General features: G+C 46.5%; 1 protein-coding gene across 11 annotated transcripts in view; it reads left to right on the top strand.

The window, feature by feature from the left end:
- TIAM1 (TIAM Rac1 associated GEF 1) overlaps positions 1 to 22,802 on the top strand; it is a 370,474-nt gene that overhangs the window by 238,524 nt on the left and 109,148 nt on the right. For 9 of the 11 annotated variants that reach the window (XM_073891280.1, XM_073891258.1, XM_073891273.1 and 6 more), the window contains 3 exons: positions 1,229 to 2,202; positions 16,520 to 16,967; positions 21,901 to 22,073. In XM_073891280.1, the coding sequence (XP_073747381.1) occupies positions 1,240 to 2,202; positions 16,520 to 16,967; positions 21,901 to 22,073 (1,584 nt within the window). In that variant the 5' untranslated portion in view covers positions 1,229 to 1,239. The remainder of the gene's footprint in view (positions 1 to 1,228; positions 2,203 to 16,519; positions 16,968 to 21,900; positions 22,074 to 22,802) is intronic. The other 2 variants (XM_073891275.1, XM_025872277.2) reach the window with 1 other exon arrangement.

Consider the following 22,802-nt stretch of genomic DNA (forward strand, 5'->3'; position numbering starts at 1 on the left):
CCCTGGCCACAGTATCAGTTTCTGGAGAGTAGGGAATGTCTCTTTTGTTCACTGTTGTATCTCTGGCTTCTAGAACATGGTAGGTGCTCAGTATGGATTTTCTGAATGGATGACTATGTAGGTGGTTGGAAGCATCAGCTCAGGAATGTGCCCAGCTACTATATTTTCCCTCTTTTCCTTTCTGGCCACTTTTATGTGTGTATCTTAAGTGCATACAGTTGGAATGGTACAGAGAAAGACCAGAGGAAGGAGAAGAGGCTAAGAGAGTCACAGTTGCTGAGCTTTGAAGGTCTTTCTCTTTTCCACTGTGGGTAACAGTCACCAGGTCAGGGAGAGAGCCTGGAAAATGTGAAGGAAGGATTTGAATTAACCTGGGTAGCCCCAAAAGGCTGAATCACATTTAGTGATTTCATAATGTGAATTTCTGTTTGCAGGGCACTCTGTACCAGATTAATGTTCTCAGTTTGGATTTGCTCCCAGAAATAAACCCATTAGTCTGGTGCTAAGCAGAGAGCGGGGTTTCTATTTTGTTTTGCCCATCTCCCTCTCCCCTCCTCCCACTTCACGCCCCCTCCGAAACACCAAAAGTTAAGGTTTTCAGAATGCTGTGGAATGTAATTGAATTTCAGGTAAAAGCCCGTTTTCTTTTTGGCTTGGATGAACTAGGAAGAGTTGATCGGACTTAACCTCTTGAGTGTTTCCAGTTTTGATTGATTTTGAAATATAGATGGAGTCCGAATCAAACAGAGACATTGGGAGGGAGGGAGGGAGGCTATCAAATGTGCCTCTAAGTTTTGTGATGCTTTTTGAAATCCATATCATTTCCAACAGAAAGTCCGTTTGTGCTTTCAGGGTTTTCAGTGTCTGGAGAGGAACAGATTTTTGTTAAGTCTAGTTTAGGAAGGAACCACAAGGGTTAGCAGCCCTGTGGAAAGCAGCACGTCAGTGGGCCCCATGGGCAGCTACCCTCTGGGCTGAGGCAAGTTTAATTCTCTACTTACCTCACTTGGGTTCTTATTTCACATCTCGGGAGGGCCAGTCTCAGTGGATGATGTTAGTTCTCACCTGCTAGCCAGTAAGAGCCCAAGCACCTGCCAGGTGGGCAGAGGGTGGTGCCCTGACACCTGCCAAGCTCTCTGCCTGCCCTGCACCCTGAGCTCTTTCTCTTAAACTACCCATTGGTGACTCACTTATCCCCTCCTTTCCCCCCCCCCCCCCCATGCTGCAGACCATAAAACCATGGGAAACGCAGAAAGTCAAAATGTAGAGCATGAGTTTTATGGAGAAAAGCATGCCAGCCTGGGGCGCAAGCACACGTCGCGCTCACTGCGCCTGTCGCACAAGGCACGGCGGACGAGGCACACGTCCTCGGGGAAGGTGATCCACAGGAACTCCGAAGTGAGCACGCGATCCAGCAGCACGCCCAGCATCCCCCAGTCCCTGGCCGAAAATGGCCTGGAGCCCTTCTCCCAAGAGGGCACCCTAGAGGACTTCGGCAGCCCCATTTGGGTGGACCGAGTGGATATGGGCTTGAGACCCGTGTCGTACACTGATGCTTCTGTCCCTCCCAGCGTCGACAGCAGCATCGTCCTCACAGCCGCGTCTGTGCGAAGCGTGCCAGACTCGGAGGAGAGCCGGCTTTACGGGGATGACGCTACATATTTGGCTGACGGCGGCAGGGGGCAGCCTCCCTATACATCCAATGGGCCCACTTTCATGGAGACGGCTAGCTTTAAGAAGAAACGCTCCAAATCTGCAGACATCTGGCGGGAGGACAGCCTGGAATTCTCACTCTCTGATCTGAGCCAAGAACATTTAACAAGCAACGAAGAGATCTTGGGTTCCACTGAAGAGAAAGTCTGTGAGGAGGCTCGGGGGATGGAACCCCGGGTGAGCCCCCGGCAGCTCAGCACCTGTCAGCGTGCCAATTCCCTGGGTGACTTGTATGCTCAGAAAAACTCTGGGGTGACGGCAAACGGGGGACCCAGGAGCAAATTTGCAGGCTACTGTCGGAATCTGGTGTCTGATATTCCCGATCTCGCAAACCATAAGATGCCACCAGCTGCCGCTGAAGAGTCTCTTCCGTACAGTAATTATAACACACTTCCCTGTAGGAAATCTCACTGTCTTTCTGAAGGTGCCACCAACCCACAAATTAGCCATAGCAACAGCATGCAAGGCAGAAGAGCAAAAACAACTCAGGTAAAGTGATCAAAATCTGTTTCAATATTTTGGAAGTGGTGCATGACTGGAAGTGCATGATTTTGCCCCTACAAGATTCCCATCTTCTAGTCAGTCTTACCCTGTGTGCCTGGTGGCTTCTGCAGCTGGTGCTGCTTCCCTGAGGGTTCGCCTCAGCTCTGCTTCACCCCTCTTCCAGTTCGGTGGCTAGGGGTGGGATTAAGGAAAGAGTGTGTACGTGTGTGTGTATGTGTTGGGGGTGATGTGGTAGGAGTGAGAATAAAGCTGATAAGTTCATACTAGGGAATTACAGCTTCTCCAACTCCGCTCTTGAACAGCATCTCGCTTACGCTGAGCCTACTTCCTCTCCCCGGACAGATGGGCATGGTGGGTTGTGGACTCCTGGAGTATCTTTCCAGTGCCGCAGGTGGGAAGAGAGTTTAGTCGGAAGCTCCTTTGAGGAGGCATCTTTGATTCAGGGCGGGCTCTGGCCATTGGTCAGCTTCTCTTGGAGGTTGGCAGGCTTCCTGCCTTACCAGGAGCCATTTCAATTTCCTGTTCCTTGCAATGCTGGCCAGCCCTGTCTCTGGAGTGGGGTGTAGCGGAAGGAATAACATGGGCGGGTTCCAGTTCCTACTTTGCAGCCAACTCGTTGTCTGACCTTGGGCAAACCCTGACTTCTAGTTGCTCCTCTGAAAAATGGGAGTAAAAAGGCTCAAGTTGCTTGCTCCGGGGTCTAAGGCAGGAGAGAGTGGGTGTGAAGGCATTTTTCAAGGATTTTTTACAAGTGCGTTGCTAGTGGAAGAGAGGACTCATCACCTTCATTGGTAATGGTACTCCCAGGAGCCTAAGAGCCTGTTAGGCACTCCTGCATGCCTTCGTCCTTTTCTGGTCCTGCTGTTCCCTGTTGCTGAGTTCTGGGCGTCCTGGCTCATGTTGAGGTTGAGTTCATGGTTTGCAACTCGTTGCTTCAGATCAGAAGTCTAGATCAAGCCCATTTGCTTTGAAAGGCATGTCAGCCGCCAGGGTGACCAACTAACAGCGCAGCAGTCAGTGGGAAAGCGGCAGGTACCCTCCGACCTGACCAGGGTGGGGATGGTACTGCTCCAATACAAGTGAAACAGGCATTTCGAGGTTAAGTTCTCTCAGAAAGGGGGTCTAAATATAATGGGCAGATGGTGGGGAACCTAAGCAGGGGTGGGGGCAAAGAAAATTGGCATTAGACTGTCCGTGTTTTTGCTGGAGAGCAGATTTTTAAAACTGCCCAAATCTCAGGTTTCTAATTTTGTGTTGGAATTTTAAATTCTCATGTACAAGTCATCAGGGGAGAGTGTTTTTTGTTTCTTCTACTACTACTCTAGATTTCTGAATTAGAATAATGAAAACTTTCTGTGTGTTCCTCCTGGTTTATATGGGTTAAAAGAAACCGTGTTTGACCTCTCCCCTCCTTCTCTTTCCAAAATTATGTTTAACTGCGATAAAGATACACATAACATTTACCGTCTTGGCCATTTTGAAGTGTGTAGTTCAGTGGCCTTGAGTACATCCACACTGTTGTGCCCCGATCACCACCATCCATCCCCAGAACTCTTTTCCATCTTGAAAAACTGAAACTCGGTCCCTATTAATCAACAACCTCTCACCCCCCCTACCCCCAGCCCTACCCCTGCCCCACCCCTGGCAATCCCCATTCTGTTTTCTGTCTCCATGAATTTGACTACTCTAGGGACCTCCTACAAGGGGAATCAAGTAATATTTGTCTTCTTGTGACTGGCTTATTTCCCTTAGCATAATTTCTTCAAGGTTCATCCATGCTGTAGCCAGCATTTCCTTCTTTTTTAAGGCCGAATAATATTCCAGTGTATGTGTATGCCGCAGTTCTCTTTTACCAGTTCATCTGTTGGAGTGCAGGTTTTGGTGATGGTGTCTAAGCCAGGCATCATGGTTCCAACCCTTTCTCACCTGGCTGACTTTGGGCAAAAAGCTGTTGGATGGGGATAATAATAAGGTCTTTCGAGAAAATGGAATGACATAACACAGTGCCTGGTCCTTTGGAAGCAGCCAGTAGGGGAGAATTCATTAGTCATTGCCATGTTCCTTATTAGTGGCAGTATAGGAGTTGAGGACCCGGGGTGGTTTGGTGTTTCTATCAAAGTCTTCTGTCTTAGAAACAGAGTTGTTAAAAAGGTTGACTCTGCGTCTGAGGAGGTGAGCCTGAAGATGCATCTAGATGCACACCTGGATTTTTTTACCCCTTTTCTGGGGCGAGATTTACTGATGGGAATGACAGAATAACCCCGCTGTGGTCCTTTTGCCCACCCTGGCGGCGGGGAGGGCTACTCCTCACTGTCAGCTTGGTAAGTGGAGAGGCGGGTGAGAATAGGTGACCTGTCCTGTAATCTGAAAGGGGCTAAAGGCTATGTCTTGAAGGCATGGCCAGAGTGGCGTTGCAGGGCTGATACGAACAGGGGGGCTCCTGGCCTTCAGGGTTCAGAGACGGGTGCACTGATACAGACGGTGGAGAAAGGAACATCACCTGTGACTGTCCCTCTTACCTGGAACAATGCCATGTAGGACATTTTTGTTTTTAAAGAGGGAGTGGGGGGCGGGGCAAAGGGAGAGAGAGAATCTTAAGCGGACTCCGTGCTGAGCGCGGAGTCCGACGTGGGGCTCGATCCCCCGACCCTGAGATCGTGACCTGAGCCGAAATCAAGAGTCAGGCGCTTCACCGACTGCGCCACCCAGGCGCCCCACGTTAGCACATATTCTGTGAGATCTAAGAGGGGTGCCTGGCTGTATTCTGGCTCCCCAGCTCTATGCCCCACTCCCCCTGCTGGGGGACAGCTGGACCTCTGCTTCAGCCCACCCCCAACTGATGGGGTTTTGAGTCACGGCTGACTCCACCCAGAAGAGAGGGGCAGAGCAGTTTTCTCCTGCAGAGCTGGTGCCACTGTGAGCTCTCACGTGTCATTGTTATACGAAATTTCCGTCTTTGGCTTGCCGCCTTCTAAAATTGTTAATATATGGAAGTGAGATCATCTAAATATGGTGTCTCAGAAAGTCACTGCCTAGGCAGCTTAATGTAATGCAGAGCGCAATGGACTCAGAATCCGAAGTCCATTTACATCCTGGCCAGCTCCTCACTGACCCGTGACCTTAGGCAAGTCACTCCATCTTCCGTGCCCCGCAGGCTCCTTCTCTGTCCAGGGCGAGGGACACCAGCCTCTGACAGGGCCAGTAGGGGGATCAGGCGGACGTCCTGCATGGAAGCCTTTTGCGGAGTCTATAAAATGAACGGAAGAATTATTTTCGTATTGACTTTATATGTTGAGTGAGGATCTTTAATGACTTGAAACAAACCCCAGAATTATGCACAACACTATCCATCCACCCACGCTTCCTAGTCTAAGTTTGGCGTGTTCATCCAACGCGATTTCTTGAGAACCCACTATGTTCCAAACAGTGTATTTTAAGAGACAGTGGGTGTGGAAGCTTCCTTGAAAAGAATTCTTTTTTTGTTCTTTTTTGTTGTTGTTGTTGTTGTTGTTGGTAAAAGTTTCTGACCCAGGGGATCTCTTCAGCGAGCTTGGATCAGAGATGTTAAAGTTCCCTCATCTGCCCTGGTGACGCAGTTGAATCTATAACTGTCAGCAATTTTACTCCCCAGAAAAAGAGTTCTGGCAGACGTTTGGCCCCCAGAGCATGGCCTCTGAGCCTGGGATAAAATATGTTTTATCTGAAACAATGTGAACAACTTCATTTGATTTGAAAATGATCGAAACAGAGTTTTTGACCGTTTTTCCTGTTTTTATATTTGTTCAGTAGTTGGACATGTTACCAAAACATGAGGCACTGGAGTTCACATGTAGGTTGAAAAAGTGACACGTAGTACCTATCTGCCACTCAGTGAGGGCTGAGGAATTATTTAACTCAATACGTTTGAGTGTGTGCGTGTGCGTGTGTGTGCACGCACACACACAGCATCCATAAAAATTTGTGTTGAGAGTCAGTTTGGTATTCACTTGTTGGAAGGGTTTACCCATATCACTTAAAGCAGAGTTTACTTGCATTGATTTCTGTAGAAAGATGGAGTAGATTGCTCCTTGATTTAGTGGGTGCATTATTGGTCTTTTGGACTAAACTTTACTGTCTCAATATTCCCATGGTTAACAGACAGAGTTGGGGCAGCCTGGTGTCACGTAAAGACATTCTGAAATGCAGCAGAGCCGAGCTTGTCAGTCTGAGCCCTGTTTTCTGTTGCTTATGTAACTTGGATGGATCTTGGTGCCTCTTTAATGAGGCTAATGTGAGTCTCACACGGGAGTGAGTACGAAGCTCCTGGCACACTGTCTTGCACATAGTAGAAGCTCAGTCAGTAATGGTTATTAGTTGTGATGGGACTAGTTTGGCTTCATATTTTAGAGCTCAGCGCTCCTGTATCTCAGACTTCCAGTGGGTGAGGTGAAAAGAGAAAACCGCCAACTGATGGAGCGTCTTGTAGCCAGGTTCTGTGTTTCAAAGGGAAGCTTTGGCTTGGGGCCAGTGTGCAGGACTTGTGAGGAGAGCTTCGTTCATCCACTTAGGAGATGAAAGAATGGGAGCAGCTCTTACCAGGAATGAGTCAAGGAACCACAGCCTTGAGACAGCGAGGGGCCCCTACTCAGAGCCCCTTGTGGAGATGTGACACTGTTGATGGGTTTGTGTGTTTGTGCAATTTCTGATCACTTCCATGTTCCCAGAAATCCTTCACACCGTAGCGTATGGAGTCAGAACGACGTAAGGCAGAGCTATCCATCAGAGTTTCTCGCCCCTGTGGGCCACCAACACATTCCTTTCAGCCTGATTTCCAGCTCACAGGTCACCTCTCTGTCTAGCCCCCCTCACTTTGAGTGTCTCTAAAGAGATGAGGAGACAGGGTGTCACAACTGGATTAAAATCCAGGTCTCCTGACTCACTGACCAGGGTCATTCTTCGGAAGCCCACACCCCCACACTGTGCTGCCTCCTTATTCCCAGAGTCCAACTCAGATCTTAAGATCAAAATCCTCAGTTCTGGTACAGAAGCAAAAAAAGGTGATTGGCTGAAAAGAACTAAGAATGTCCACTACCGTAGCCCGACACAGTGGTTCCTGAGAGAGGTGTCCATGGCAGCTTTAGAAGAAAGCCTTGCTTTCTTGTTTGGAAAAGCAAGTCATAGAGTCCATGATTTCAGCAACGAGGGGGTGCAGCATTGTCGGAAGAGGATCTTGAGTTCCTAGCAAAATGGTGTTGGTTTTTAGATTTTGTTTTGTTTTATACTTAGCTTAAATGGCTCAGGAATAAGTATGTTCCCTGAGTTGAAAACTGACATCAGCATCCAAGAGATTCTTAACCTTTGGTCACAGACTCCTTTGAGAATTGAATGAAAAATTTGGACCCTTTTCTTAGATAAACACATGGACCACCCTTCTGCATTCAATTTCAGGGGCTCCATGGGTTCCCCAAAGTCCCTCTAGAAGCTTTTGGTTAATGACCTCAGGTTAATTCTTCGTGAAACAACGTATTTTCACATAAAATTTATTTTTAAAAAAAAAAACCCTCTCTTCCTTCCCTTCTCTTCAGACTGTTCGATGCTTCTTTTTTGCTTTCCCCTTGATCTTCCTTTTTCTGGCATCTAAGTTAAGCAATGAGATAATTGTTTTGAAAGCAAGCCCATCCATTTTCAGCAGGAGTATCTGCCTCTTTGCCAGGATCTTCTTTTGGGGAGTGGGAAGGTGAGTAGGTAGTTGAGGGGTGGCTCTGTTGGTAGTTTCAGACCCCTTTATACTTGTAAAAAGTATGGCGGACTCCCAAAGGGCCTTCTGTTTATGTGGGTTATCGCTATAAATATTTATCACACTAGAAATTGAAACAGGAAAACAAAAAACCACTTGTTGATTCATTTTAAAATAGCACCAATAAATCCATTATATGTTCACGCAAATAACTGTTTATTTAAATTTTTTTATTTTCTAAATTTTAAAAAATAGTGAGGAGAGAGGTGTGATTTTATATTTTGCAAATCTCTATGATCTCTGGCACACAGGAGACCCTGGAGTCTCCTGTCTGCTTCTGTATTCACTCTCGTTATATGCTGTTTTGGTTGGACTCTAGGAAGAAAATGTGGTCTCAGCCAGGTAGCTGGAAAAGGGAGGGCCTGAGGGCCCCCTGAAATTATCTGAGGATCCCTGGTCCACACTCTGAGAGCTGCCCATTTATGCTCATACAGGCTGGCGAAGTTTAGGCCTTCGAAATTCACATTTTTAGTTTAGTCCTTGAAGAGGGGAACATCTGTGTACCTTGATAAAAATGCTGGTTTCCTAGCATCACTGAGGAGGAAGAAGGGCTGGAATTGGGAGCTTAGAGCCCTTCCAGCCAGCCTGCTCTGAAGGCCTAAGAGGGCCTCCATGAAGCCCAAGGCAGTACTTAGGAAACAGCCGCCAGGCTTTTCATCGTCCTTTGGATCCAGTTTGCTTTGGACAACTGTTGACAGATAATCTAATATGGCCCATAGGACAGCCCATCATGCCTTTCTTACTTTTTCTACTTTTAAAAAATGTTAAAGAAAACGATTTAAATTAACTCTGGTTATATCCATAAACAACATAATAAAACTGGATTGCTTGAAGATTGCAAAGTTTAGCTTGACAGTCAGGACTAATTTGTCAGCTCAACCATAGTTGAGCGTGAGCTGAACCTGGAAATGAGTAAACCTTTAAATCAAACTAAAATGTGATCCACGAGAAACCGTTCTCCTTGTTTTGAGATTATGGTGGAAAATGAACAGCAGTTCATTCACACAAAGGTGGGTTTATTTTAATTTATTTATTGATTTATTTATTAATTAATTTATTTATTTATAAATAAAGATTTTATTCATTTGAGAGAGAGCACATGCACGTGCATACACACATACACAAGTGGGAGGAGGGGCAGAGAGAGAGGGATAGCAGGGAGCCCTAACATGGGGCTCCATCCCAGGACCCCGGGATCATGACCTGAGCCGAAGGCAGATCCTTAGCTTTCAGAGCCACCCAGGCGCCTTGCAGAGGTGGGTTTATTTTTCTGAAGTGTCTTGCCTACTCCATGCCAGACACTGTTCTTAGTGCTTTGGGATGTGTCAACTGAAAAAGATCCCTGAGCTCACGGAGCTAGTTTGGGGTAAAATGGGGGTATGTATGCAAAAAAAAAAACAATGAGCATAATAAGCACTTGACATGCCATGGAAAGAAGAGCAAGGCAAGGCAAATAAGGCAATGGGGGATGCGGGAGGCAATTCGAGATAGGGTGGTCAGGCTTGGCCCCCTCGAGAGGTTAGACTCTCCCTTGAGAGGGACTTGGCCATTGATTTGGGAGATGGGAGTGTGCCCTGTGTGTTTGAGGCAAAGCGAAGAGGCCAGTGTGTCTGGCGCATTGTTGGGGCACGAGAACAAGATGCTGCAGAGAAGTTGGCTCAACGATCGGAGCAGGGAAAGAACTAAAACAATCTTTAGTCGTGGAAAGGAGGGACGTGAGCTGAGCCTTAAAGGATAAGTATTCCTGGAAGCAAGAATGGTTTGGGAGCATGCGCTCCCATTGCACTGACTGGTAGGTCCATCCAGTGCTCTAGTGTGAAGGCTGGACACCAGCAGGGGGCTTTGCAAGCAGGCTGAGGAGCCTTCCACATGGCTCCTGGGAGGTCTACCTAGCAGCGATGGGCAGGATGCATTGAGGAAGGATGAGGGAAGAGAGCTTGTTGCTGAACCACGGGCGTGGCTCTGAGAGAGGAAGACAAGAACCCTTGGGACAATGTGATCGATACATCGTGGGTAGTGAGGAGGAGAAGAATGACTACAAGGTTTGAGGCACCTACAGAGAAAAACAGATGAAAAGAGAGAAGATGACTCATTAACTTAGATGTTGGCAGTCCGCAGTCTGGAGTTACCTGAAGCAACATTTCAAGTTTGCCAACTTACTTCTGACTCTCTTTTTAGCAACAGTAAGTACTTCGGGTCAAGAGGAATTTTGAGTCACTCCCCTTAGGGATCATTAGAGAAGAAGGGAAGACGTGTTGAAAACATAAAAAGGCATGGAAATTTTGTCTTGGGAAAGGAAGAAGGGGGAAAAAGAGCTGGGTTTTAGAAATGCCTCAAATGGAGTTGGGACATGTGCAAGGGGGCTGATAGTGGGAGACCCCGTGGGTAGAATTGACAAACTTCAGAAATCGAAATGCCAAAAGGCACTGGACATTTGGTGAGAGAGAAAGAAAAAAAAAGCCTCATAATATTGGAAGTGTAACACTGCAATATTTCTAGCAAATCAGGAATGGCAATTATTATAATAGTGCCCAGTAGTTATTAATCAACGGTGTAGAAAACATCACCATTTTGGGGCGCCTGGGTGGCTCAGTTAAGCATCTGCCTTTGGCTAGGTCATGATCCCAGGATCCTGGGATCTATCCCTGCGTCAGGCTCCTTGCTCAGTGGGGAGCCTGCTTCTCCCGCTCCCCGGGCTTGTGCTCTCTCTGTCAAATAAATAAAATCTTAAGAAAAAAAAGAAAATGTCACCATTTTCTTAGGTTATGATGCTGTTTTGTGAATGTGAAGTTTAAATCCTTAAAAGGGAATTTCATTGGCTCGCACCAGCCTTGGTCGGCCTGTTTTCCCCAGTTTCCTCAGCAGCAACCTTCCATGTTAGTGGCGCTAGTGAGTGAGGTCAGGCAGTGCCGTCTCTCCTTGGGCCGAGATGAAAATAAGGCTGAAGGTGGAAATGCCAATAATCATAGTTAATGCTTTTGAGTGGGTACTATGTGCTGGGCACAGTTCTAGAAACCTTTGTTGGGCTAACTCAATTTCACAGCATCTTAGGGAGTGTTTTAAAGAGTTGATAACTGTTGTTATCCCCATTTTACAGGTGGGGAAACTGAGGCACAGAGTGGTTTAGAGTAACTTCCCTAGGATCGGTATTGACCATACTGAGATTACCAAGGGAGAGTATACTAAGAGTATATCAGGTATACCAAGGAGAGAACACTGGGAGCCAAAGACAGTATTCATGTGTGTGCGTGTGTGTGGGAGGGGGTACTTAACAATTTTGGGGATAAGAACATGATAAATCAGGGGAGGAGTGTTGTAGAATTTAACAAGGCAAAAATTGTTCTAATGCAGAGCTTCTGCAGGTCGGAATATCCTCAACCCACTGAAAGTCAGTGAACTCTCTCTATTAAGCTTCTCTATATAGGTATATGAAAGCAAAGCGGGATTCATCAGGAAAATTAAAGTAACCAATGAAATAGTTTCTAATTGCATTCGACTTACAACTACAAATGGCCGATTGATCTTACTGTCCTTGAACTGTCCCAGGGCCCTTGGCCTCTGTGGCTTATTACCTTCTCAAAACTGTGTTCTCCTAGCGTTAACACAGAAAACCTGTTCCTCAGAGTATTTGTAAGTTGCCCAGCAAAACATCTGGAGTCCTGCCACAATGTATTGTTAGCCCCCATTCAGGCCGCAGGAATGTTCAGTTTGCCAAGGCAGTGAGAACGGGCTTCAAATTTGCTGCCTGCCCCCTCCGTTTTAGCACCGGAGCTCATGTAAGCATTTGTGGTCCGGCTCTGATGACTGATCACTCTTGCCTAGCAGCTGTGGCATGCTTTGGGCGACAGCTGGCCACTTGAGCATCCAGGAGGAAAGTGCGTACTTTCCTGCTGGGAATCTGCCAGTGCCATGGAAACTGGTGAGTGCTCTAAAGATCTGACTCGGGAGGATGTGCCCGGAGAGACCAGGCTTTAAAGAGCCTCTCTACCCCATGAATGTTGTGTATAATCGGAAGCCTCTTCAGGGGAGTGTTTCTAACACGGAGAGTGTCTTTTGAGTAATTTCCAGGAAATCTCTAACTGGGTCATGCATCATGTTGGGAGATACTTCTCTGTGTAGCTAGGGTCTTACCATTTCTCTTGATCTCCTTTGACTTTTGAATTATAACTCAGTATGTGATTAAATACCAGGACCTATGAGGTGCTAAGATACCTCGCTCAGTATGAAGGAACATACCTCGCATTTGCTACAGACACTACTGAGGCTCCCGTGAGAGGCTTCCCTGGGGTTGGTTTTTGGATTCCTTGCTGCTGGGAAGAGTGGGGGAGGTTCTCAGGGGCTTCTGAGTATGGGGAGAATCCGGTTGCTCAGGTGCCAAGTGTCCTTGAGAGAGCGGTGGGGAGGAGGCGGAGCCCCTTGGAAAGATGACCATCAGGAATGTTCTCGTCACAGTGGCGCTGCCTTTCTTCTGAGCTGTTGGGAGGTGCATTGCAGAGATAGGCATGACATCTGCGAGTGATGGGCGTTTGGGATGCAGCCTTAGAGGGATGGATGTCTGCTCTTTTCATGGTGTGAATCCAGTGAGCACAGGGTGACGTATGGGAAATGTGGAATCGCTATGCTGTACGCTTGAAACTAACGCAACACTGTGTGTTAGCTAACTGGCATGAAAATAAAAACAAAAAACAAAGTGTGAACCCAGAGCCTCTGTGTCAGAGTATCTGGCTTTGGTTTGTACTAGAGATTCTGAGACCCTCTAAATTTGCGTTTCTCGTGTGGCACTTAGGCATTTGGGTAGATGGTTCTACAGATGATTCTTTCCCACACTAACGTTGGAGATGGCGGGTGCATGCGAGCCTCTCGTTGACTGTTCTGGTGTTGAGTAGCGCCTCTGGTTAGGTAGTCTTCATTTCCCATGATGCTCGAGCCCAGGGCCTCCGGGTATTTGGGACATCGCAAGCTTCATGACCAAATCGGGCCTGGGGCTGGGCAACGCACATGTTTCCCAACAGGCTGGGTGACATATCAGTGGGGGACGTCTAGCACCGAGCCTGCTTAGCCACTTGTGGAGACAAGGTGGAGTCGGCTTGGATAATAGATCCAGAGCATTCCCCAGCGGTTACACAGGTTGTGTGCTCCAAGGGTATGGAAGCTCAGCTAGGGCCTGCAGGCCTCTTAGCCGGAGTAATCACGTCTTTGCTCAGGTCAGTGGCCATCCCAGAGTTGAGCACACAGAGCCTGGGCCATGGCAAGATTATAGCAGCACGAGCAGATGTTGAGGTCTGGCAGAGAGGAGGTGAGTGTCTACCGAGGCCTTAACTCTTAGTTTCTATAGAGGCCCTAAGGTATTCTGTAGAGGGGTAAATGGTTTGTGGGAAAGTCAGAGGCTGTTAAGACACATGCTCTTGAGGGTTTGGCCGGTCTCGTCTGTGTGTGTTTCCCTCCTCTTTCATCTCCTCTTGCCCTTTATCTCCACTTTGAGATTTGAGCTCTTTGCCTGGCAAGTCAAGGCAGATAGATAGTCCCCTAGCTTTTGCTGGGAAAACCTGGAAAGGGCCTTGTTGACAAAAAAGGGTGAGGCATGGGGTTGACTATTTAGACAGAACGTGGCCAGGTGCTACTTGCAACTGAGCATTGGGGCTGCCATATAATAGTTGGAAAGGTGGGTTCTGACTCCAAGTCGGCCACCAGCCAGGCTTGTGACTTTCTGAGCCCCAGCGTCCTCAGCCATTAATCAAGGGGATGGCTTTGCAAGGTTCCCTCCTATTCTAGAGCTCTGGGAATTACAAGATACCTTGAGTCCATTCTCCCCCTTGTTCTGAGGTTTTTCTCTCTTACGGACCAGGGAGGTTACTGGCATAGCTTCTCTCTCCCTGTCTTAAATGGAGATGCTTCTCACCTCTTTGCATTTTAGAGGGGAACTTGTAACTGATGCTTCGTTTCTTCCAGGGAAAGACTGAGACACATGAAAATGAGTCCAGATGTTTAGGAAATCCACACACTCTTCATCTCCCTCGACTCACGGTTGTCTTCAGTCATCCGTTGGGGCAAAGTTACTTATTGTCTTGTTGACATGGTCAATGTCCCTGCCGGGAGAAATGGGAGTTCTTAACCATATTTTCCTGTCTGTATGGAGAATTTTTACCCACTGGATCTGGGTCCTTCATGACCCCAGTGGGACGGCAGATGGCAAAGTGATGGGATGAGCAGTTATGGGGCTGCACCCCTGAGCCGCACCCACAGTTTCTTTAAGCCCCTTGAAATCCCAGGGATCTGAACTCCATCGGAAATGCAGTTGGTCCCCCCAGAGCTCTCTTAACTACTTCCTGCTGCTGTCTTCCCTCCTTGCTTTTTCTTTTCTTTCTTTTTTTAAGAACAGTTTTAGATAATAAGGAGGGCTCCCAGTTAACCTTGAACACCTGGCTGAGGTAGTATTGGCCAGATCCATCTACTGTGAAATTATTCATTTTCCTCCCTTTGCATACTGTTCTCCTTGTTGTTGGTTTTTTATTTGTTTGTTTTGAAGGTGCACAATGTAATGATTTAATATATGTGTACATTGTGAGGTGATTACCACAATCAAGTTAATTAACACATCCATCACCTCGCATAATTCCTTTTTTTGTGTGTATGGTGAAAACACTTAAGATCTACTCCCTTAGCAAGTTTCAATATACAGTGCAGTATTAATTATATCCACAATGCTGCACATTAGATTCCTAGAACTTACTTTTTTTTTAAAGATTTTATTTATTTATTCATTTATTTATTTAATTTATTTATTGAGAGAGAGAGCATGAGTTGGGGGAGAGGGAGAAGCAGACTCCCTGCTGAGCAGGGAGCCTGACGCGGGGCTTGATCCCAGGACCCTGGGATCAGGACCTGAGCCAAAGGCAGACCCTTAACTGACTGAGCCACCCAGGTGCCCCTAGAACTTACTTACTTTATAACTGAAAGTTGGTACCCTTTGACCACCATCTCCCCATTTCCCACACCCCCACCCCTGACAACCACTGTCCCACTCTCTGTTCTGTGAATTCAACATTTTTGGATTCTACATATAAGTGAATCATGCAGCATCTGTCTTTCTGTGTCGCCTCTTGCTTGTCACATCTGTCTATGCCCATCTTTTAGTTGTTCACTTAGTATCTCTTCATGACGAAGGTGAAGTGAAGTTTGAGGCCCTCACTTTGAATTGACCAAGTGAGATGCTTAGAGATACGGGCATAGCACCCATCCGGGCCTTGTGCAGGACCGTGTCAGTTTGTGGCTTGGTTCATTTTGCCCCATTGCCTCTCAGCAAATATTTGAGCCCAAAGCACTCATTTTTATGCCAACTCAGAATAATCTGTTTGTACATTTTCGAACCATAATTGGATGCTTGTATGACTGAAGGCTCAAAAGTGGTTAAATCCCCAAACTGTATTACTTTGCCATCTCCTATGTCAGACCCCTGTTCCTGTTGTCTTCCTTTGAGAAAAATCAGTCTAATTTCTCATCCATAAGACCGTTGAGCTGGCCTGTCCAATATTGTTGTCATTATCCCTCCTTGATTACTACCATTATTTAATTATTGTTTATGGATATGCCTGTAGCACTTTAGAGTAATTAAGCTTCTGATTTTAACAGACCTGTGTCCCGGAAATGTTCAGCTTGAGAGCAGAGACAGTGCTTTGCAACTTCCAAATGTTTTTAAACTGGGAATCGATACCCCCGCATGTTGGCAGTTGCCCTAAGCTGTCACTTGGCCCAGGGGCAGTGAGTAGCTTGCTTCAGGCTCCTAGCATCCCGGCTTTGAAAGGGCAAGGTAATTGGAGAGCCTGCCTTGGAGCTGTGGGCCCCACAGACTTATTTAGCTCTATGCAGAGTGAGAGGCTGCTTGTTTTCAAGAAGTGAAGCTGATTACAGCCTGAGGACTCTTGCCTGTTCGTGGGACCTGGGTCCTTGCTGGGTGAGTGGGTGAGGCGGTGCGCTAGTTATCTTTTTAGTGGCCACATTCTAAAACAGACTCTTAACCAGGCTATTTATTTATTTATTTATTTATTTATTTATTTATTTATAAGAAAGGGTAGCTGCAAAGACCTTGTTACCCATTGTAACCCCCTACCCCTGCAACAGCTAATCAGCCTGCAGAGTTCCCGGTGTTTTGGGCAGGCTGATGAGGGCAAGGGTGTTGAGCTCTCTCAGCATGGCCCTGGGAGAATATATAGCTGACTTGCCAGTTAGTTAATTATCTAAGTCCAATAAATGATAAGCTCTTGGAAGTGTTCCTTGTTTTTTAATATATATTTCTTGAACGTTCCAGATTGTTGGCATTCATGCCAGGGCGGCTTCATGGTTTTACCCAAGCCACTGTGCTTGGGTAAGTTGGGTTTGTGCGGGTCCGGGGGTTGAGGAGGAATTGGTCTGGGACAGGTCAGGAGCAGCAGTGCCCTGTGGATCCCCTGCAGCTCTGCAGGCTACACAGTCCCTGGCTTACTTCTCTGCGTGATGGCTGTCCTCCTTTTCTCCCTTTCTGCTCCCAAGGATGTTAACGCCGGCGAGGGCAGTGAGTTTGCGGACAGTGGGATCGAAGGGGCCGCCACAGACACGGACCTCCTGTCCAGACGCTCCAATGCCACCAACTCCAGCTACTCGCCCCCCACTGGCCGCGCCTTTGTGGGCAGCGACAGCGGCAGCAGCTCCACTGGGGATGCGGCCCGCCAGGGGGTGTATGAGAATTTCCGGCGGGAGCTGGAGATGAGCACCACCAACAGCGAGAGCCTGGAGGAGGCGGGCTCGGCGCATAGCGACGAGCAGAGCAGCGGCACCCTGAGCTCCCCGGGCCAGTCGGACATCCTACTCACGGCCGCGCAAGGCACGGTGCGCAAGGCTGGGGCTCTGGCCGTCAAGAACTTCCTGGTGCACAAGAAGAACAAGAAGGTGGAGTCGGCCACCCGGCGGAAGTGGAAGCACTACTGGGTGTCCTTGAAAGGTAAGGAGAGGGAGCGCCCCTTCCCCCGTTCGTGATGCGCCATGGCGCCATGGTGCACCTTGCACGCCGTGGTGCACCTGCGTACAGGATGTTTTGTGATGACATGGCATTTGTATTTTATACCAGTTTTAACCAACTGTGTTTCACTGTTAGGAGAATGCTTAGCATGAGATCTCCCTGCTTACATTTTTAGATGTACGTGCCTTTATCGTGGACTGTAGAGCAGATCTCTAGAACGTAATCATCTCTCCTAACTGAAACTTTCTGATCCTTGATTGTTCAGTAATTCCTCACGTCCCCCTCCGCACCAGCGCTGTTTTGTTTTCTTTACTTGTTCACAGTTAAGCCAGAGGAACACTGCACATCGAGTTTCCTTGTATATACAGCTGCTTCTCGTGACAGTTTTGAGGGACATGTTCTAAAAGGAAAAAAAATTTTTTTTAATCATTCATGTTAGTGAAATATGTCCTAAAAATGACTATTTTGGAGGCAAACTTATTTATCTGGATCCTATGAAATGACTGTTTCTTTAGGTTAAAAATGGTAGAATATCACTAATTTCATAAGGTTCAGCCTAGTGCTTAATAGAATGTCTGAACCATCTTAGGTTTGTGACAAAGTAACTGTTTTATGGTTACATACTGTGAATATATGAGAGTGTGTATGTGTGTGTGTAGATACATACACATGTGGAGAGATCACTGCCTTTTCATTAAAAGCATAATACTTTTATATGTTGCAATTCATTGTCATACTTTTGAAGTACGTGTATATACTATTGTGCATGTCTACATACATCTTAGTAGGATAAAAGTTGTAACAAATTAGTGAGCTCCCTGTCTTAAAAAGAATACTTGGAGCCCAGCCCACTTAGATCTTCTATGGCACAAGCCAAATTTGAAACTGGTTTAGGATATGGCAGGACAGGTTCAATAGGTTAACAAGCATGAAGGACAAGCACAGGAGGAAGTCTGGGCTTCCCAGGTGTGGTGTACCCTCTAGACCATTTGATACTCAATCTCATTAGCTGTTGTTGGTGTGGGAACATCCAATCCTAGAGGCCACAGAACATTATAGGGTCTGCACAGTGATGCGCAGGTCAGCCCCTGCAGGGCAAGCAAGGTGTAGTTGGTTCCCTTACTGGTCATGCCAAGTGTTGCTTCAGTGCGTCAGTGAGACAGGAGGGGAGCTTGTTAATTAGACCAAACGTTTCACTGCATGTCACAGAGACCCACAATGACGATGCGGTAAGCGAGATAGAACTGATTTCCTTCCCGTCCATCAGAGGTAGACCATCTGAAGTTATTGTGAGTCTTCCAGGTCCCAGGTTCCTTCTCTCTCCTTGCTCTGCTATTCCCAGATCTATTCCCTGTGGTCAAGGTAGCTCACCACCAGGCCCACATTCCTGCAGAAAAATGAAGGCGTATTCTTCTGCCCTGTATCAGGGCCACTATAACCAAGTACCACAGACTGAATGGTTTAACCAAAGAAATTTATCTTTTCACAATTCTGGAAGCTGGGACAGATCAAGGTGGGAGTGGGGTTGGTGTGACACCTGTCTCCTTGGCTTCTAGATGGCTGTCTTCTTCCAGTATCTTCCCATGGCCTTCCCCTTCTGCCTGTCTGTGTCCAGATTCCCCCTTCTTAGAAGGAGAGTGGTCAAATTGGATTAGAGCCCACTCCTCTGACCTCAGTTTACTGTAATTACCCTTGTAGAGATTCTAACTCCAAATACAGTCGCATTCTGAGGTACCGGATTAGGACTTTTACATAGGAATTTGGGGCAAGATAATTCAGCCCATGACAGGCCCAGAATTTGTGTGTTAAACAAGCTTCCCAGGTGATTCCTACACTACATTTGAGAACACCAGTGTTAGTGTCATAGACTAACAATAACTAAGCGATTTTTTTACTCAGGATGTGGAAGAGGGCATTGTTTTGTTTCTGCCATTGCCTTAGAGAATAAAGGGTACTCGAACGCAGGGTGCGACATCTTGGAGCAACAACTCAAGAGCCTGTTAGAGGAGGGAGCCTTCCCGTTCTTGGTGACCCAGATTTGAGTGACACAGTCTGTCAGGATCCAGGCCCAGAACACAGAGCCACTGAGCCCTTCATTTCTTAATCCTGATGAGTTCCCATTATATACTGACCTGCTCGGGGCTGGTCCTTGCCGTTCAGAGGCAGAACATGCTGCTTTTTCCTGGCAACCGTTGGGTATCGAGAAATAAAAAAGCAGAGTGCCTAGGAGCTGTGAGGTAGATTTCTCCAAAGATTCTTCCACTTTAGACAGAATAATTAATTTTTTAAAAAAAAGATTTCATTTAGAATTAATCTCTGGGGCATCTCTTTCGGCAACCATTGAGCATACAGATGACGTTCAAGTGAAGGTGAAGGCAAATGGACTGCTTTCAGGGAGATGCGCTTCCTGGATTTGCTGCTTCATGTTAATCTTCACACCGAAACAAGCAGAAAGTTAGAGTAAAAGCCGATTTTAACCACCTACTGTCATGGGTGATTGTAAACCAACATTGCAAAATTATAAAAACAGCAATTTGAGAAGACTGTAAAATGTTCAACATTCGTCCATGCCAAGGTTTGCGGATGGCTCCTCTTCATTATCCACAGGCTTCATTCTCTCTCCTCAACCTACGGTATAGCTGTGTTGCTCCTTTTCTGTTCAGAATCTGCTAATCATTAGTGTCATGTTAGTCCTAAAGATTAGAGCAGGATTTCTCAACGGGGGCACTATTGACATTTTCCAGATAATTCTTTGTTGTGGGGATGCTGTCCGGGACACCGCAGGATGTTTAGCAGCATCCCTGTCCTCTACCTGCTGGATGTCAGTGGCACCTACCTCCCCGCATTCCCCCCACACCCAGTGACAACCAAAAATGTCTCCAGACATCACCAGATGTCTTTGACCTCAAGGGCAAAATTGCCCCACTTCAAGAACCTCCGATTTGGAGGAAAATAGCATCCCCTTTCCATTTTCTTTCCTATATTTATCTCTCAATCTATGCTAGCTTGAGAAGTGAAAATAGGTACAGATAATTCTGCAGTATGTTATATGTGTTTCTGAAAAGACCTGAGACCTTCAAAATAACAGGGATTATGGGAAGAATAAGGTTGGGGCAGAATTCTGTGTACGCAACTTTTTAGCCCTACACTAAATAGATAGATACATAGATAGATAGGTAGGTAGGTAGATAGATAGATAGATAGATAGATAGATAGATAGATAGATAGATAACTAAATACCCGGCTAAAAATACTCACATAGTCAACATCTTACTTTTTAACAATAAATACTATAGAAAATGTGGGACTTCGCCTTTAAGGACAAAGTAAATATAACCTGAATAGGTAGAAAGAAGAATTGAAACTCCTGAATTCTTGAGACCAAGACAGTGATGAAGAAATCATAAAGCTCAGGAGCACCATATGACAGGACTTGTTTTTTTTTAAAGATTTTATTTATCTATTTGAGAGAGAGAGAGCACATGAGAGGGGGGAGGGTCAGAGGGAGAAGCAGACTCCCTGTTGAGCAGGGAGCCCGATGCGGGACTCGATCCCGGGACTCCAGGATCATGACCTGAGCCGAAGGCAGTCACTTAACCAACTGAGCCAGCCAGGCGCCCATACGACAGGACTTGTAAGGAAAGCTTTTGGGAAACTCTGCCAAGGGAGAAATTGTGACACGAGTGGACATGGCATTTAGTTGAGTTTGGGGATTTGCACTCAGCAGCTGTTAACCTGCAGATGTGAAATATGATGGGCTGGGAGACGTTGCCTTTGAACTCATGGGACTTTTCCATCGATCCCCATCATTCCACATTGCTAATCACATAGGAGCAAATTTGCTTTATGAAAACTTGTATTGTAGCTTTCTATGAAAACTCGTAGATTGTACTTTCAAGGACTTTGCTATTCACATTTAAAGTGTGGCCCTTGCTGGTGGTTAAGATGTTGAAAACCGCCAGAGTTAAGAAAGGCTCATAAAGTTGGACACAGGCTTCCCCCTGAAGTTGGTTTTGATTAGTTGGCAGTAAATGTTCAGCTAGTAATTACTATGAAAGTGAGTCTTATGTTTAGGTGACGGTGGAGGGTATCTGCTAAGGCCACCTTGCCACAAATCTCTGGGAGGTTTTTATTGTAACTGTCTCATTAGTTTCACAGTGCAATTGAGCGTGGCCCAGGCTTCCAGAACCCCCACCCCCAGGCCTTCATATGGCATGTGCCATGCCATTTCTTCTTTCAGTAGGAACAGGGACATGGTTTATTTGTAGAAGAACATTTTGTAGAGTGTATTTGAGATCAAAAACCTATCATTTCTTTCCTTATCCGTAAAATACCTAACACTAATATTATAAATGGTTTTCTCCAAGGGCATAGCCAAGAAACGCAATAAATTGTGTCGCCTGGTTGTATATCATGTGAGCTATTGGGAAGGGAGTCCAGTGGTTCCCTACTGACTGTCAGGCCTCACGCCATGGAACCTGCAGTTCTGACCCGTGGAGCCGGGTTTCTAGCCCCCACTGGCCGAAGGAGCCGTAAAACTGCCATATGCCTGTAACGAAACACTCTAAAAGAGAAAGCGAGGGTCTTAAAGAACTTGAGGACATGCATGGAGGGAGTTTCGTGTGAGTTGAGAAACTGTGCTTTAAGAGTCTTTGCCTCTTGGGGCACCTGGGTGGCTCAGTCGGTTAAGCATCTGCCTTCGGCTCAGGTCATGATCCCAGGGTCCTGGGATCGAGTCCCCCATTGGGCTCCCTGCACGGCGGGGAGTCTGCTTCTCCCTCTGCACCTCCCCCTGCTCATGCGCTCTCTCTGTCAGCCCTCTCCTTGTGACAGGACAGAAGTGCTAGTTTCCACCACCGACCTCTCATTGTACAAGCACTGAACACTCATGCGGACCCCTGTTTTGTTTCCTCAGGGTGCACACTCTTTTTCTACGAGAGCGACGGCAGGTCTGGAATAGACCACAACAGCATCCCTAAGCATGCCGTCTGGGTGGAGAACAGCATTGTGCAGGCTGTGCCTGAGCACCCCAAGAAGGACTTCGTCTTCTGCCTCAGCAATTCCCTGGGTGATGCCTTCCTCTTTCAGGTTTGTTGGGCACTTCCTTTCAGGGCATTTCAAACCTCTGAACCAGATATCTTCCTCTCCTGCCTATGTACCCCACCCTGTTTTCTTTTTAGTGCTGGGTTTTATCTTTTTGCTCATTATAAAAACAAGAACGATCAATGACAAAATACACATTTACATTGAATTCAGAAATGAGAGAACTCACCCAGAGTGTGCTAAGGGAAGCCCAGGGAAGAGCATGAGTGGACTTCGAGAAACTTGCCCTGTTTGCCAGTGTAGACTCAATACCATTTGTGTAGAGACTTAGAAAGAGATGATGAATTCCTTAATTTAGAAATTATTTGAGCTGTCAAAATTTTTTACCATAATGTTCTCTTCTAATATTACTCATAAAGTAAAATAATGACATCCCAGAAATGATTAGTTATACCCAGATAATTTCCCTTCCTCATCTTATCAGAAATTTGTACTCAGTGTTCTTGAAGTTTGAGTGTTAATTGTATTAAAAAATACTAACCAGCTAATCACTTCAGGATTAGCATTTAATTTTGTAGGGAATCGTTTGGGTTTGGTTGGTTGTGGTGCACTCTACCAGAACTTTTTGTTGTGTTAGTTAGGAAGACTTCCTTCATGTGTTTCCATGATGCATGAATTCCTCCCACTTTTACTCTATGCTGCCTACATGCTTTGCACAGTGCTATTGAGAACAAGAAGATTTTGACACAGTTCCTACTCTTAAAATTGTTCACA

Source organism: Callorhinus ursinus, unplaced genomic scaffold (genome assembly GCF_003265705.2).
Source record: "Callorhinus ursinus isolate GAN/ISIS: 27379988/994484 unplaced genomic scaffold, GSC_fseal_2.0 scaffold1, whole genome shotgun sequence".
Classification (NCBI taxonomy): domain Eukaryota; kingdom Metazoa; phylum Chordata; class Mammalia; order Carnivora; family Otariidae; genus Callorhinus; species Callorhinus ursinus.